At 46.8% G+C, this 14098-nt stretch overlaps 1 protein-coding gene across 1 annotated transcript in view; it reads left to right on the forward strand.

The window, feature by feature from the left end:
• The first annotated feature begins 321 nt into the window (after positions 1–321).
• The window catches only part of blk (BLK proto-oncogene, Src family tyrosine kinase), a 68913-nt gene continuing 55136 nt past the window's right edge, over positions 322–14098 (forward strand). The window contains exons 1-4 of the mRNA XM_084314152.1: positions 322–447; positions 4263–4356; positions 5089–5185; positions 5800–5830. Of these exons, the coding sequence (XP_084170278.1) occupies positions 5090–5185; positions 5800–5830 (127 nt within the window). The 5' untranslated portion in view covers positions 322–447; positions 4263–4356; position 5089. The remainder of the gene's footprint in view (positions 448–4262; positions 4357–5088; positions 5186–5799; positions 5831–14098) is intronic.

The raw sequence follows: 14098 nt of genomic DNA on the forward strand, positions 1-14098 counted from the left end.
AGACTAAATACACAGAGCGACCCCATGGCTATTTATCTGTTTTAAACTAATGTGGTCCCACAGGGCAGCCCTGCCTCCACAGAACAGCATCCATGTTGGACGTGTTTGGATGTGTGTGTGTGTGTGTGTGTGTGTGTGTGTGTGTGTGTGTGTGTGTGTGTGTGTGTGTGTGTGTGTGTGTGTGTGTGTGTGTGTGTGTGTGTGTGTGTGTGTGTGTGTGTGTGTGTGTGTGTGTGTGTGTGTGTGTGTGTGTGTGTGTGTGTGTGTGTGTGTGTGTGTATGCGAGAGAGAGACAGAGAGAGAGATAGAGAGGGGGCAGAGAGAGAGAGAGGGAGAGAGAGAAAGAGAAAGAGAGAGAGACAAGCAGTGTTAAGTTTTGAATCAGGAAATTGCAGACACTTACAACTGGATTAATTACTGCTGATTCAAGCCCAAGCCGAGTTCAAGGTATTTGTCAATTATTCATTGTCTCTCACATTTCACTCAAACTGATTTGAATGTAATGTAATTATGGTCAAACCAGGAAATGTTATAGAAACATATCTAAAATAACTAACAAGAAGTCATTCAATTGAAATGGTGAAATGCATGGTCAAGCTGCACGCTAATACCAAATGCAAGGTCAAGTTGCAAGCTAATACAAAAATGTGTGAAAATGAATTAGTTCATCAACATTGTCATTGAACATTGAGTTCATTTGCAGGGTTTACCAATGGGTAACCACTTACACTACTGTGATTGTGACATTGTATTTGCTTGTCAACAAGTACACACAAAAAATATGGTTCTATTGATCTATTTTTTATCTTTTTGCCTCCTCAAATAACCTTTTTGAAAAATGGTTCTTACCATTACCAAAGGGTTCTAAAATAGTTTTATGTTGTACGAAAAAAAGTTCCTCATTATTGTAGCCCAATAATCAGCTTTCAGAACCTTGTTCTATATCTAAATACCTTGCGTAATTATAGATTACAGATAATTTATTCTGAATTTGATAATTACTGTATTGTAAATGACTTGGTGTTTCTGATGCAATATGAAGAGAATATAGATAAAACAGCAGGTACAACTTTATTTTTGTATTATTATAATGGAGAAGAAGAAAAAATCATACTGTTTAGAATAAACAGCAACTATGAGAGAACAAACTCCTGTGTCTCAGATTGGCAACAGTAATTATGTCAGAATTATGTCTATTTTTTTTTACAAATACAAACGGTATGTACACGTGTAGACGTGGGTGTGTGCATGATGGGGGAATAACAGGGGAGACCTGCTATAAGTTCAACCAGTTTAGACAACATTGTCAAATTGTCCGTTTCCTGAAACATGATTGTAGATCTGCTATCAGATATGAGGCATACATGTACTGTATGTTCACAGTTCACACCCCTATTATGGACCTAGTTTAAAAAATGTGCCGACTTCCATGTAATCTAAACACAGCAAAGAGGAAGAGCTGAGTTGTTGCTCATAGTCACTGGACAAGGCTTGATGACTTCAAATGAAAATATGAATCACATAAAGGCTGTAGAACTAGCTCTATCAGTCTAATAGGGCTGTTTAACTAGCTATATCAGTCTAATAGGGCTGTAGAACTAGATATATCAGTCTAATATTGTTTAACTAGCTATATCAGTCTAATAGGGCTGTAGAACTAGCTCTATCAGTCTAATAGCGCTGTAGAACTAGCTCTATCAGTCTAATAGGGCTGTAGAACTAGCTCTATCAGTCTAATAAAGCTGTAGAACTAGCTCTATCAGTCTAATAGGGCTGTAGAACTAGCTCTATCAGTCTAATAGGGCTGTAGAACTAGCTCTATCAGTCTAATAGGGCTGTAGAACTAGCTCTATCAGTCTAATAGGGCTGTAGAACTAGCTCTATCAGTCTAATAGGGCTGTAGAACTAGCTCTATCAGTCTAATAGGGCTGTAGAACTAGCTCTATCAGTCTAATAGGGCTGTAGAACTAGCTCTATCAGTCTAATAAAGCTGTAGAACTAGCTCTATCAGTCTAATAGGGCTGTAGAACTAGCTCTATCAGTCTAATAGGGCTGTAGAACTAGCTCTATCAGTCTAATAAAGCTGTAGAACTAGCTCTATCAGTCTAATAAAGCTGTAGAACTAGCTCTATCAGTCTAATAAAGCTGTAGAACTAGCTCTATCAGTCTAATAGGGCTGTAGTCGAACTAGCTCTATCAGTCTAATAAAGCTGTAGAACTAGCTAATCTATCAGTCTAATAAGGAACGCAGAGGCAGAAGAGAGAACCTGTACTGCGTATTTTATCTGTCATTTAGTGTTGCTGAAGATATCACTTGCTTTCAGCTGCATCTTACAGAAAGGCCTCTTTCATCACAAAAAGAACGAATGAATCATGTAATTTCATGTGTTTATAATGTGTTTTTTGAACACATCACGTGTGCCGAGGGGCTTTCTGACGTGTAACGTTTGTGGTTCCCACATGGGAACTCAGATAGGATCAAGTGTGATCTAGAGGCTTTTGCACAAGCCACGTGAGATTACGCAAACTAGCAATGTTTCCTGTGCGATACCACAAAAAGTACACATGTGAAATCATTTAAGCACATTATTCATTAGGTTTTTCCTGTAAGAGGTCAATTACATGTTAACTAGTTGAAAAGGTCATTCTGAAAAAGACAAAAGATAATTTGTTTAACTACAGTGTAAAGTCAGCCTCCTACTCTTAGGGTTTGTGTAGGACAGTGTTAAAAGTCATGTTATTTCAACTTGTCTCTCAGGGGCTCTCATCCCTATAACCTTTTATTTGGCACATGTGACCTGATTTGGAGGTCAGGAATTTCCTGTGACCCAAACATGAAATACATTTAATTGTGTGTTAGCTTTGTCCTAATGTACAGAAGAGGCCTATACAGGGCGCCTGTTACTTTTCTACAACGGAGTTCGGCGATTTGCGAATCTGATTGGCCAGTGTCATTTCTGGTCATGTGACGCGTACGCCCAATCGTGGGACCGCAAGTTTCTACACTGGTTAGGCTTAGGCGCTCGTTCGAAGTCGGTTAAGGTTAGAGTTTGTCTTAGAGCATGGCGATAGAACGCCTGCCCTGATTCCGACGGTTAAGCTTAGGCACTCTTTCGAAGTTGGTTAAGGTTAGGGTTAGGGTTAGGGTTAGGGTTAGGGTTAGGCGATAGAACGCCAGGTGCTTTGCAGGCTGTTCGACGCGGAAATGGGCAAAGACACAGCTCGTCGCGCTATTGGGCGCACATGTCACATGACCAGAAACGTCAGTGGCCAATCAGATTCGCAAATCGCCGAACTCCGTTGTAGAAAATATAGACGCATACAGGGCAAATACCACATTTAATTTCTCAGAAAGATGAAAAATAAACTACTACAATCAGGGTCAATGACAACTTATTGTATACAAGCGGAGGTGTTTAGGTTGCATTTGTTACCATCCAAAAGATGCTTTTTCTAAATCAGAATAACAATCTGATAATTATCACTGCCATCATTGTTTGATTCGAAATGTTTAAGGGGACCCCATAATATCAGGGAATATTTAAAACCCAACAGTCTTAATAAACTACAACTATCTAATATGCTTCATAAAAGATTAGATTAGATTAGATTGTACTTTATTGTCATTATATTTGCATACAACAAGATTTGGGACTCAAACTTAAGGTGCAGTAGTGGAATATAAAAGTAATAAAAGAGAAACATAAAATACTATACAGAAACATAAAATACTATACAAGAAACATAGAATACTATACAATAAAACAATGTTACAATACTGTTCATAAAAGATGTCAGTATAAAAGCATAACACCTCTTGGCGTTATTCAGTCGTGTGTTCTGAAGTAGTTTTCTTTCAGCACAAGGTACGGCAAAGTGCATGGGTTAAGGACACACACCACACCAGTGAATATCAATACACAGGTGTGTATACCAATGCATCATATCAACTAATGAAACCAAGTCTGTCACTTTGTGTTTCCCTCTAGTTTCAGGTCTGACGTGGTTATAGATGGTTATTTTCCAGGGAAACTTTATACACTCCATAATGCCAGAGTGTAAACATATTTTCCACTTCCTCTTATAGAATGGTCAGTTTCCTCCTGTGCGTAAAAGGATAGAAAACAGATGTGCCATTTGATGACGACGACGACAACAACAACAACAACAACAACAACAACAACAACAACAACAACAACAACAACAACAACAACAACAACAAAAAGAAAAAGGTTTTTAATGGCAGTTTGATTCCTTTTCAGCATCGGACATGTACTCTCACATGTACAGCGCAGGGCCTTGTAGTGGGAGGAGGAAATAGTGACCAGATTGAGAAGAGGTCGTCGGCTTCATCAGGTAAGAGCATGCATATAATATATATATAATAATAAAGAGTAGCTAAACACACACCACTGGCTTATTGAGCTCCATACTAATTCTTTAATCACCAGCATTTGGACAGTTGAATATACCCTGATGAAGACAGTTCAACTGTCAAAACATTTGCAATTAAATAATTGATATGGAGCAACTTCAATGTGTGCTATTCCTCCTCGTTTTAAGAGTTTGACTATAAAAGTACTCATAACTACCGTATGGCTCTCTCAACAGCATAGGGATACCATGGGTGTTAGTGGTTTAATATTCCAAAACACTGCAAAATATATTACCCGGCAACGATCAGGCCAACCACAGTCGAGGCCAACTGACACTGCGACGTGACGTCATTCGAACCAAATGCAAATTGACTTTCCTAGAGACTTTGAAAATGGTATTTATGAGTGTGATTACCAGTTTTATGACGCAGTTGTATCCTTATCCTTGAAACCATCTGTCTTCTATCTCAATACTGCAGTTTAAACAGTTTTGAAACAACATTGGTCTAAAGACTGACAGAAAATGTTTCATTCTGACACCTTTTTGAGTCATCATTTAGACATCCCGGCACGACAGCCGAAAGCCAGCTTACGGATGTAATATTATGTGATGACTACTGTATCGTGAAATAGCAAGCTGATGTATCTTGGCTACTACTCAATAAGGAGGAATGAACAGCTTTTTATTTTTAAATAATTTTTTTTTATTCAGAATGGGTTGCACTTGCAGTGATCAAAAAGAAATGAAAGATGACAAATACTACACGACAAAAGAGAACTCTAAGCTGCCCAACTCCTCTAATCATACGGTAAGTAGACCATATTAAAGGGGAACGTCACATGTGTTAATCGCCCCAGGACAGTTCAGTCCGTTTTTACACACATGCACCACTCTCTCCTTAAACTAGACATAAGAGAGAGAGAATGATCAATATTGAAATATCATATCAATAAATATTGGATTACTGTGTTGCAAAATGGCATGTAATTAATGACGAAATGATGCTGTGTGGCTGGAAAAAAATACTGTTTTGCCATTCTGTGACATGTATGATTTACATGTGTAACTATTTAGTTGTTACTTAGAGTTACATTGTATGATTTCTATCCTAGGACATGTGTAACTTATCTCCATGGTGCAACCGCTATTATTTTAGTAATGTGTAAATCACAACTTAGTAAGAATGTTATTTTACTAGACTAGATTAAGTTTGAACATAGCTGGTGCAACAGGCTTTGTGGGCCCAGAAAATGTTAGTGTGATGATCTTACACCCTATGTTTAGACCTTAGCATTGAATATAAACCTTGTTCATTCTCTGCTGTGTGACATATCAGTCTCAAGAGTGACGTTTCTTTCTGTGAGCTGTACTCTTACTTTGAATATCTAATACAAATACACATTTCTTTTGGTCTATTTTTAGGTTAAAAGCAGCCAAAACGGTGCAGCTAATGGTAATATATACACAAGAGCACAGGACACCACCCTCACCTCATAGTCTTAAGCCTTTCACTACCACACTACCAAATGGTTAACCCTTTCACTGCCACAATACAGAAGGTTAACCATTTCGCTGCCACACGATAAATGGTTAACCCTTTCACTGACACACTACAGAAGGTTAACCCTTTCACTACACTGAAAGGGTTGCGTGAATATTAAAGGCAACCTACTTGTGTTCAGCTTTTCTCTGATTGGCCACGACCCCCCGCCCCCTTTTGCCGCGAACGCGGCAGCAGAGGTCCCTGCAAGGTCCCAAATTAAATGAATGAAGCGCGCAGCGAACGCGGCAGCAGAGTGTATAATGTTATTTCGAACGTTATATGTTATTTCGCGTATAATGTTATTTCGCCCGTTGGAGGCTGCTGACTGATTAATAGTAAGCTCTCTTTATTTCGCGGAGCATAATGTATAATGTTATTTCGCCCGTTGGAGGCTGCTGACTGATTAATAATAAGCTCTCTTTATTTCGCGGAGCATAATGTATAATGTTATTTCGCGTTTGTAACGTCATAACATCGCTGGAGGCTGCTGACTGATTAATAATAAGCTCTCTTTATTTCGCTTCCATTCATTTTGGGGACGATGTTCAAATATCATACTTCTGAAGTATAAACAAACTATACTGCTGTGACGATTTTGAATATCTTAACATGTATTTACGCCCATACAATTTTTTAGATGAATGATTGTGGATATAATATAGAAAACACATCATTATGATATTGTCAGATGGCGTTGTCAGATGTGTAGAATTCACCTACTTACAATTATTTTCATATAAAATACAATGGTGAGTGAGAAATGTATCTCCAGTGATAAAACCCAGTGCTCTATGATACACAGCGTGGATGGGCTTTCAGGTGGAGGGAGGCGCATGCATGTACATAATTTCACCATAATCAAATACAGACATAATTGTGGATTATTGTACAATGGTCTTCTTACTGGCAGCAGAAAAGCATGATTTGTTTCTGCGTTTGTAACGTCATAACATCGCTGGAGGCTGCTGACTGATTAATAATAAGCTCTCTTTATTTCGCGTTTGTAACGTCATAACATCGCTGGAGGCTGCTGACTGATTAATAATAAGCTCTCTTTATTTCGCTTCCATTCATTTTGGGGACGATGTTCAAATATCATACTTCTGAAGTATAAACAAACTATACTGCTGTGACGATTTTGAATTGTAACGTTATACTCTCTGCCGCGTCTCTCTGCCGCGTCCTCTCTGCCGCGTAACAACACACAGAGCGGCGTGAAAGGGTTAACGACCCTTTATATGAGTACTGGCTAAGCGTCCCGCTCTTAAGCCATACCGAGATATACCTCATCTCATGTACCTACTGTACACCATCAACGAAAAAACAAATACACCCACCACCTGCCAGGCCCCGCCCCTATAGTGGCGTACTATAAAGTACTAGGCGTGGTCACCACTCACTCTTCCTCGGAAAAAACGTTTCCAGGAAAAGATTTCCCAAGGGAACTCAGGGCACGCTAAGAGCGGGACGCTTAGCCAGTACTCATATAACTAGGTTATATACATAACCTGTCGTTATATAGCGTACTTGCATCGCGTCCCGCTCTTAAGCCATACCGAGATATGGGGTAGAGCGGACGCGAGGCCCGACAGATGCACCCCCTGAGGACCCGTAAGTCCACATCAAGGGGAAAGGAGAGTCCCGTCACCCCATCCTTCCTAATGAAGAGGGGGCGCAGTCAACTCCACCCGAGTGCGAACAAGAGGGAACTAGAACTCCTTGAACACACAGCACAGGCGGAACCACGTGTGACCCAACACACTGTGGCCCATACCCACACACCCCTGCTACCCCACCAAAGGACGGGAAGCAGGAGAGGTCACAGACCCCAGAACCGCCTGGGAGACAGAACTCCCGGTCATGTCCATGAGGTAAAACCTGACGAAGGGACCCGGGGAGGACCATGAAGCTGCAGCACAGATGTCCTCCACCGAGGCCCCACCCAGCAGAGCGGCAGAGGCCGCCACCCCACGAGTGGAGTGCGCCCTGACGCCCCCAGGGGGATCCAGCCCGGCCAACGTGTAGCAGAGGGCAATGCCCTCGCACAACCAATGGGACAGGCGCTGTTTCAATAGTGCCTTACCGGCACGAGAACCACCGTGACAGACAAAAAGCTGATCGGTAGCCCTGAGGCCCTGAGTATGGCTGAGGTAAATCCCCAAAGCACGGACCGGTCATGACAGGTGAAGGCCTGCCTCCAATCCACTAGCGTGAGGAGGCGGATGAAATGCCTGAACCACAATATCCCTGGAGCGGAAGGAACTCCGGATATTTTTAGGCACGAAGGCAGGATTAGGCCGCAGAGTGGCACCGCAATCGGAACGAAAAGACAGGCACTCTGGTCGTACCGAAAGAGCACAGAGCTCACCCACGCGTTTAGCGGAGGTGACGGCCAGCAAGAACGCGGTCTTGAACGACAGCTGTCCCAACGGCGCTTGCTCAAGAGGCTCAAACGGGGTCAAAGGACAACCGACCGAGGACCAATTGAAGATCCCAACTCGGAGCCAAAGAACGTTGTACCGGCTTAACGCGTCGAGCGCCAAGCAGGAAACGCTTCACAGGAGGGTGGCTGAACAAAACCTCACCCTCAAAACCCTCATGATAGGAGGATATAGCTGCTGCATATACCCTCACCATCGAAGCCGACAGTCTATCAAGGAGAGACTGGAGGTAACCAAGGACAGCATCCAGGGGGCAGGAGACTGGGTCGCGGCCCCCCACCTTACACCACTCTTGGAACATATGCCATCTGCCCGCATAAAGCACGACAGTGGAGGGAGCATGCGCATTCCGGATGGTATCAACCACAGAAGGGTCCATCCTTTCCAGACTTACCCTCTCACCAGCCACACCAGCAGACGTTGGCCAAACACCGGGTACTGAAACAGCGACCCGTGTGCTTGAGAGAGGGCCGTCGCCGACCAAGGAATAACCCATGGCGGAGCGACCAGTAGCTGGATCAAGACCGGGAACCACACTGCCGTGCCCCGGTCCGGCGCGACCAGGATCACCGTCCTGCGCTCCCTCCGTATCCACTCCAACAGCTGACTCAACAGCTGTAGAGGAGGAAAGGCTAAGAGCGGGACGCTTAGCCAGTACTCATATAACTAGGTTATATACATAACCTGTCGTTATATAGCGTACTTGCATCGCGTCCCGCTCTTAAGCCATACCGAGATATGGGGTAGAGCGGACGCGAGGCCCGACAGATGCACCCCCTGAGGACCCGTAAGCCCACATCAAGGGGAAAGGAGAGTCCCGTCACCCCATCCTTCCTAATGAAGAAAGGGTGCAGTCAACTCCACCCGAGTGCGAACAAGAGGGAACTAGAACTCCTTGAACACACAGCACAGGCGGAACCGCGTGTGACCCAACACACTGTGGCCCATACACACACACCCCTGCTACCCCACCAAAGGACGGGAAGCAGGAGAGGTCACAGACCCCAGAACCGCCTGGGAGACAGAACTCCCGGTCATGTCCATGAGGTAAAACCTGACGAAGGGACCCAGGGAGGACCATGAAGCTGCAGCACAGATGTCCTCCACCGAGGCCCCACCCAGCAGAGCGGCAGAGGCCGCCACCCCACGAGTGGAGTGCGCCCTGACGCCCCCAGGGGGATCCAGCCCGGCCAACGTGTAGCAGAGGGCAATGCCCTCGCACAACCAATGGGACAGGCGCTGTTTCGATAGTGCCTTACCGGCACGAGAACCACCGTGACAGACAAAAAGCTGATCGGTAGCCCTGAGGCCCTGAGTATGGCTGAGGTAAATCCCCAAAGCACGGACCGGTGAAGGCCCGCCTCCAATCCACTAGCGTGAGGAGGCGGATGAAACGCCTGAACCACAATATCCCTGGAGCGGAAGGAACTCCGGATATTTTTAGGCACGAAGGCAGGATTGGCCGCAGAGTGGCACCGCAATCGGAACGAAAAGACAGGCACTCTGGTCGTACCGAAAGAGCACAGAGCTCACCCACGCGTTTAGCGGAGGTGACGGCCAGCAAGAACGCGGTCTTGAACGACAGCTGTCCCAACGGCGCTTGCTCAAGAGGCTCAAACGGGGTCCAAGGACAACCGACCGAGGACCAATTGAAGATCCCAACTCGGAGCCAAAGAACGTTGTACTGGCTTAACGCGTCGAGCGCCAAGCAGGAAACGCTTCACAGGAGGGTGGCTGAACAAAACCTCACCCTCAAAACCCTCATGATAGGAGGATATAGCTGCTGCATATACCCTCACCGTCGAAGCCGACAGTCTATCAAGGAGAGACTGGAGGTAACCAAGGACAGCATCCAGGGGGCAGGAGACTGGGTCGCGGCCCCCCACCTTACACCACTCTTGGAACATATGCCATCTGCCCGCATAAAGCACGACAGTGGAGGGAGCATGCGCATTCCGGATGGTATCAACCACAGAAGGGTCCATCCTTTCCAGACTTACCTTCTCACCAGCCACACCAGCAGACGTTGGCCAAACACCGGGTACTGAAACAGCGACCCGTGTGCTTGAGAGAGGGCCGTCGCCGACCAAGGAATAACCCATGGCGGAGCGACCAGTAGCTGGATCAAGACGGGGAACCACACTGCCGTGCCCCGGTCCGGCGCGACCAGGATCACCGTCCTGCGCTCCCTCCGTATCCGCTCCAACAGCTGACTCAACAGCTGTAGAGGAGGAAAGGCGTAAAGAAGGCAGAGCGCCATGGAAAGATCGAGAAGGCATCCACCCCCAAGGGGGGATGATCTGCCCGACTGACCGAGAACCACAAGGGGCACTTGTGAGAGCATCGGCTCGCAAACAGATCTACCAAAGCCTCCCCGAAGCGATCCCAGATCTGCCTGACTATATCGTGGCGCAGCTCCCACTCGTCGTGACGAGGACCGCCCCGAGACATCACATCTGCGCCCACATTCTCCGCACCAGGGATATGGAGCGCCCTCAGACTGCGCAGCTTGTGAGACGCCCATAGCCAGAGTTTGACCGCCGCCCGGTGCAGGCGGATGGATCGAGTCCCACCCTGCCTGTTGATATACGCCGCTGCCGTCATACTGTCCGTTCTGACCAGAACGTGCTCGCCTACCACCAGGTGGTCGAACCGTTTGAGGACCAGGAGGACCGCCTTCAATTCCAACACATTGATGTGCAGGGTAGACGGGCCAGCATGGACCTTCGTCCAGCTGCCCCCCACTGCGTTGGTCCGACACGTCCCTCCCCAACCCGTGAGAGAAGCGTCGGTGAAGACCGTGACGTGTGAGCGCCTGCTGCCCATGGGGACCCCAATGGCGAGGATACCCAGCCTCCTCCAATGGGCGAGATCTCCCCATATCGACAAAGGAACCGTCAACCGTTTCCATTTGTCCCTCACCGGATCTATTCCCATACTGAAAAAACACCTCTGTATCCTCCTCATGAAGAGGAGGCCAAGAGGAACCACCGTGTGAGCAGATGCCATCATACTGAGCAGGCGCATCACTTGCAGCGCCGTGACCGTCCCTCCCAGACGGAAACCCCTGAGCGTGTGTAGGATATGTAGAAAGAACGAGAGGTAGGCAGGTGAGCGTAGCTGGGTATTTAATACAAGTATCTTACAGGGACGACACGATACAGTCTAGTGCTATATGCTGCTAAGCTGACCGGTGTTTACTTCCTGAGTGACGTCAGAGTAGTACGGGGGCCGTCACGTCTCAAGCTTGTGTATCAGACTAGCACAATGCTCTACATCCTTCCTCTTAAGTTGTGCTCTAATGTAAATACTAACAATGCTCTACAGGCTAGTAGGCTATAACAAATTACGCCATGAAAGTGAATACTACTAATATCTAGCATGTGGCTAATTGAACAAACCACAGGTTAACTGTACTTCAAGTGGTAATACACAACAGGTGTATAGTATGAACGTCATTACTCCTCCTTTTTTTTTTTTTTTTTTTTTTTATAGTCCTTATGACAAACACTACATAATATTATATCTGCTGTTTGGCCTGCAGACGCGGCTTGCCCGTGAGATGTACGGAGACTGAGTGTGCGGGTTAGTCTTTTGAACAGTCTCTTGTATCTGGGCGTGTTGTTGAGCGTCTGCCTTCTCGGCGACGGGGTGACTGTTGCCTTCGGGTTGGCCAGTCGGAGGTTGGAGAGTGATATAGGGGTCGCAGGGGTCGCTGAGGTCACCCTGTGGCGGTTCCGGTTCCGAGACGGGAAGAAGGTGTCTCCGATTCCTTCTGTACTCTCCTCCTTCTGACTCCACGACATAGGACCTTGGTTCCTTACAGATGCTCTTGATTGTGCCCATCCGGTCGAATCCACGTGGAGTCTGTAACCTCACTACGTGTCCCTGGGCCAGTGGCTGGAGGGGCCTGCTTGATCTGTCATAGCACGACTTCTGAATGCTGCGTTTCTTCTCGAGCTGTGCTTTGATCATCTTGTTGTCCTTCGCCTTAGGAACCAGTAGTGTCTTGCAGATGGGTAGGGTGGTACGTGTCTGTCTTGACATGAGCCGCTCAGCCGGTGACCCAAGTGACTGGTCACATGGAACGTTACGGAGGTTGTGCAGATTTAGGAAGATGTCTGTTTTGTCCCGTCTGGACCTCTCCATGAGTTGCTTTGCGCTGCGCACAGCTCTCTCCGCTAGTCCATTCGCCTGCGGGAACTCCAAGCTACTGGTCACATGGTCGAAGTCCCAGGCCGAGGCGAACTCCTTGAAGCGCTGGCCCCGTTGTCCGATATTACTTTGTGTGGGGCTCCATGCACAGCGAAGTGTCTTTTCAGTTTTGTTATCACTGTGTTGGATGTGATGTCACGCAGCAGGTCCACCTCGAACCAACCTGAGTATGAGTCGACCAGCACTAGGTGGTGACGTCCATTCCACTCGAAGATGTCGGTCGCCACGGTTGACCACGGTAAGTCTGGAATGGGATGCAGCTTGAGTGGCTCCCTTTGTTGGTGTTGTTTTGTGCTGTTGCAGACGTGGCATGATGCCGTTTTCTCCTCGATATCCTTCGCCATGGCAGGCCAAAACACAATGTCCCTCGCCCTGCGCTTGGTCAACTCTGTGCCAGGGTGGCCTCTGTGCAGGATCGTGATGTAGTCCATTTGCAGTGATTTGGGAATGAAGGCTCTTGAGCCCTTCATGATGACGCCATCGTCGATTGTGAGCTCATCTCTGAATGTAAAGTATTGGCGAGCCCCTGGCGGCAGCGTCGACTCCTTCGCAGGCCATCCGTGGTTGATGATGTTGCATATTTTCTGCAGGGTTGGGTCCCTTTCTGTGTGTTCCTTGAGCTCGTTCAGACGTGATGAGGAAATGTGTCTCACTGCCATGACCTCAAAGTCTGTCTTTTCACCACTAAGCCGGTCTGTGGTTTGTCTGGGAGCACGTGACAACGTGTCCGCGAGATACATGTCCTTTCCCTTCTTGTACCTCAGCTCAAAATCGTACCTTTGGAGTCTAAGCATCATACGCTGCAGTCTGGCTGGAGCCGTGTGTAGGGGCTTTGACAGGATGGTGACCAGCGGTTGATGATCTGTTTCGATTAGGATGTGCTTTCCGTATACGTAGTCATTGAACTTGGAGCACGCGAACACTACTGCGAGGAGCTCCTTCTCGATCTGTGCGTATCGCCTCTCCGTCTCCGTCAAGGTGCGGGATGCATAAGCGACTGGGACACCGTCCTGTAGACACGCCGCGCCTAGGCCATACTGGGAAGCGTCGCACGTGAGTGTGACAGGCTTGCGGACGTCGTAGTACATCAGCGTGGGTGGGTTTGAGAGACACTGTTTCAGCGCGTCAAATGCATCTTGGTGCTGCTTGTACCAACACCATTCCGTGTCATGGTGCGTTAGGTGTCGCAAGGGGGCTGAGATTTCACTGAAGTTTGGGACAAACCTGGCCAAGTAGTTTACCATGCCGAGGAATCGCTGCAGAGCAGTTACATCTTCTGGTGCAGGCAGCTCGCTGATCGCTTGCGTCTTTGTTGGGTCTGGCTTTAGACCCTGACTTGTGAACAGGTGTCCAACATAGCCGACTTCTTTCAGTCTGAACCTGCATTTCTTGGAGTTGAGCCGTAAGTTGACTTCACGTGCTCTGTCGAGGACTTTCTTGAGATTTTCGTCATGCTCTTTCTTGCTGCTTCCTCCAACGATAATGTCATCGACTATCACTGCACAGGGGTATCCTGCGAAGA

The sequence above is a fragment of the Notolepis coatsorum genome (genome assembly GCF_963971535.1).
Source record: "Notolepis coatsorum genome assembly, chromosome: 5".
NCBI classification, from domain to species: Eukaryota; Metazoa; Chordata; class Actinopteri; order Aulopiformes; family Paralepididae; genus Notolepis; species Notolepis coatsorum.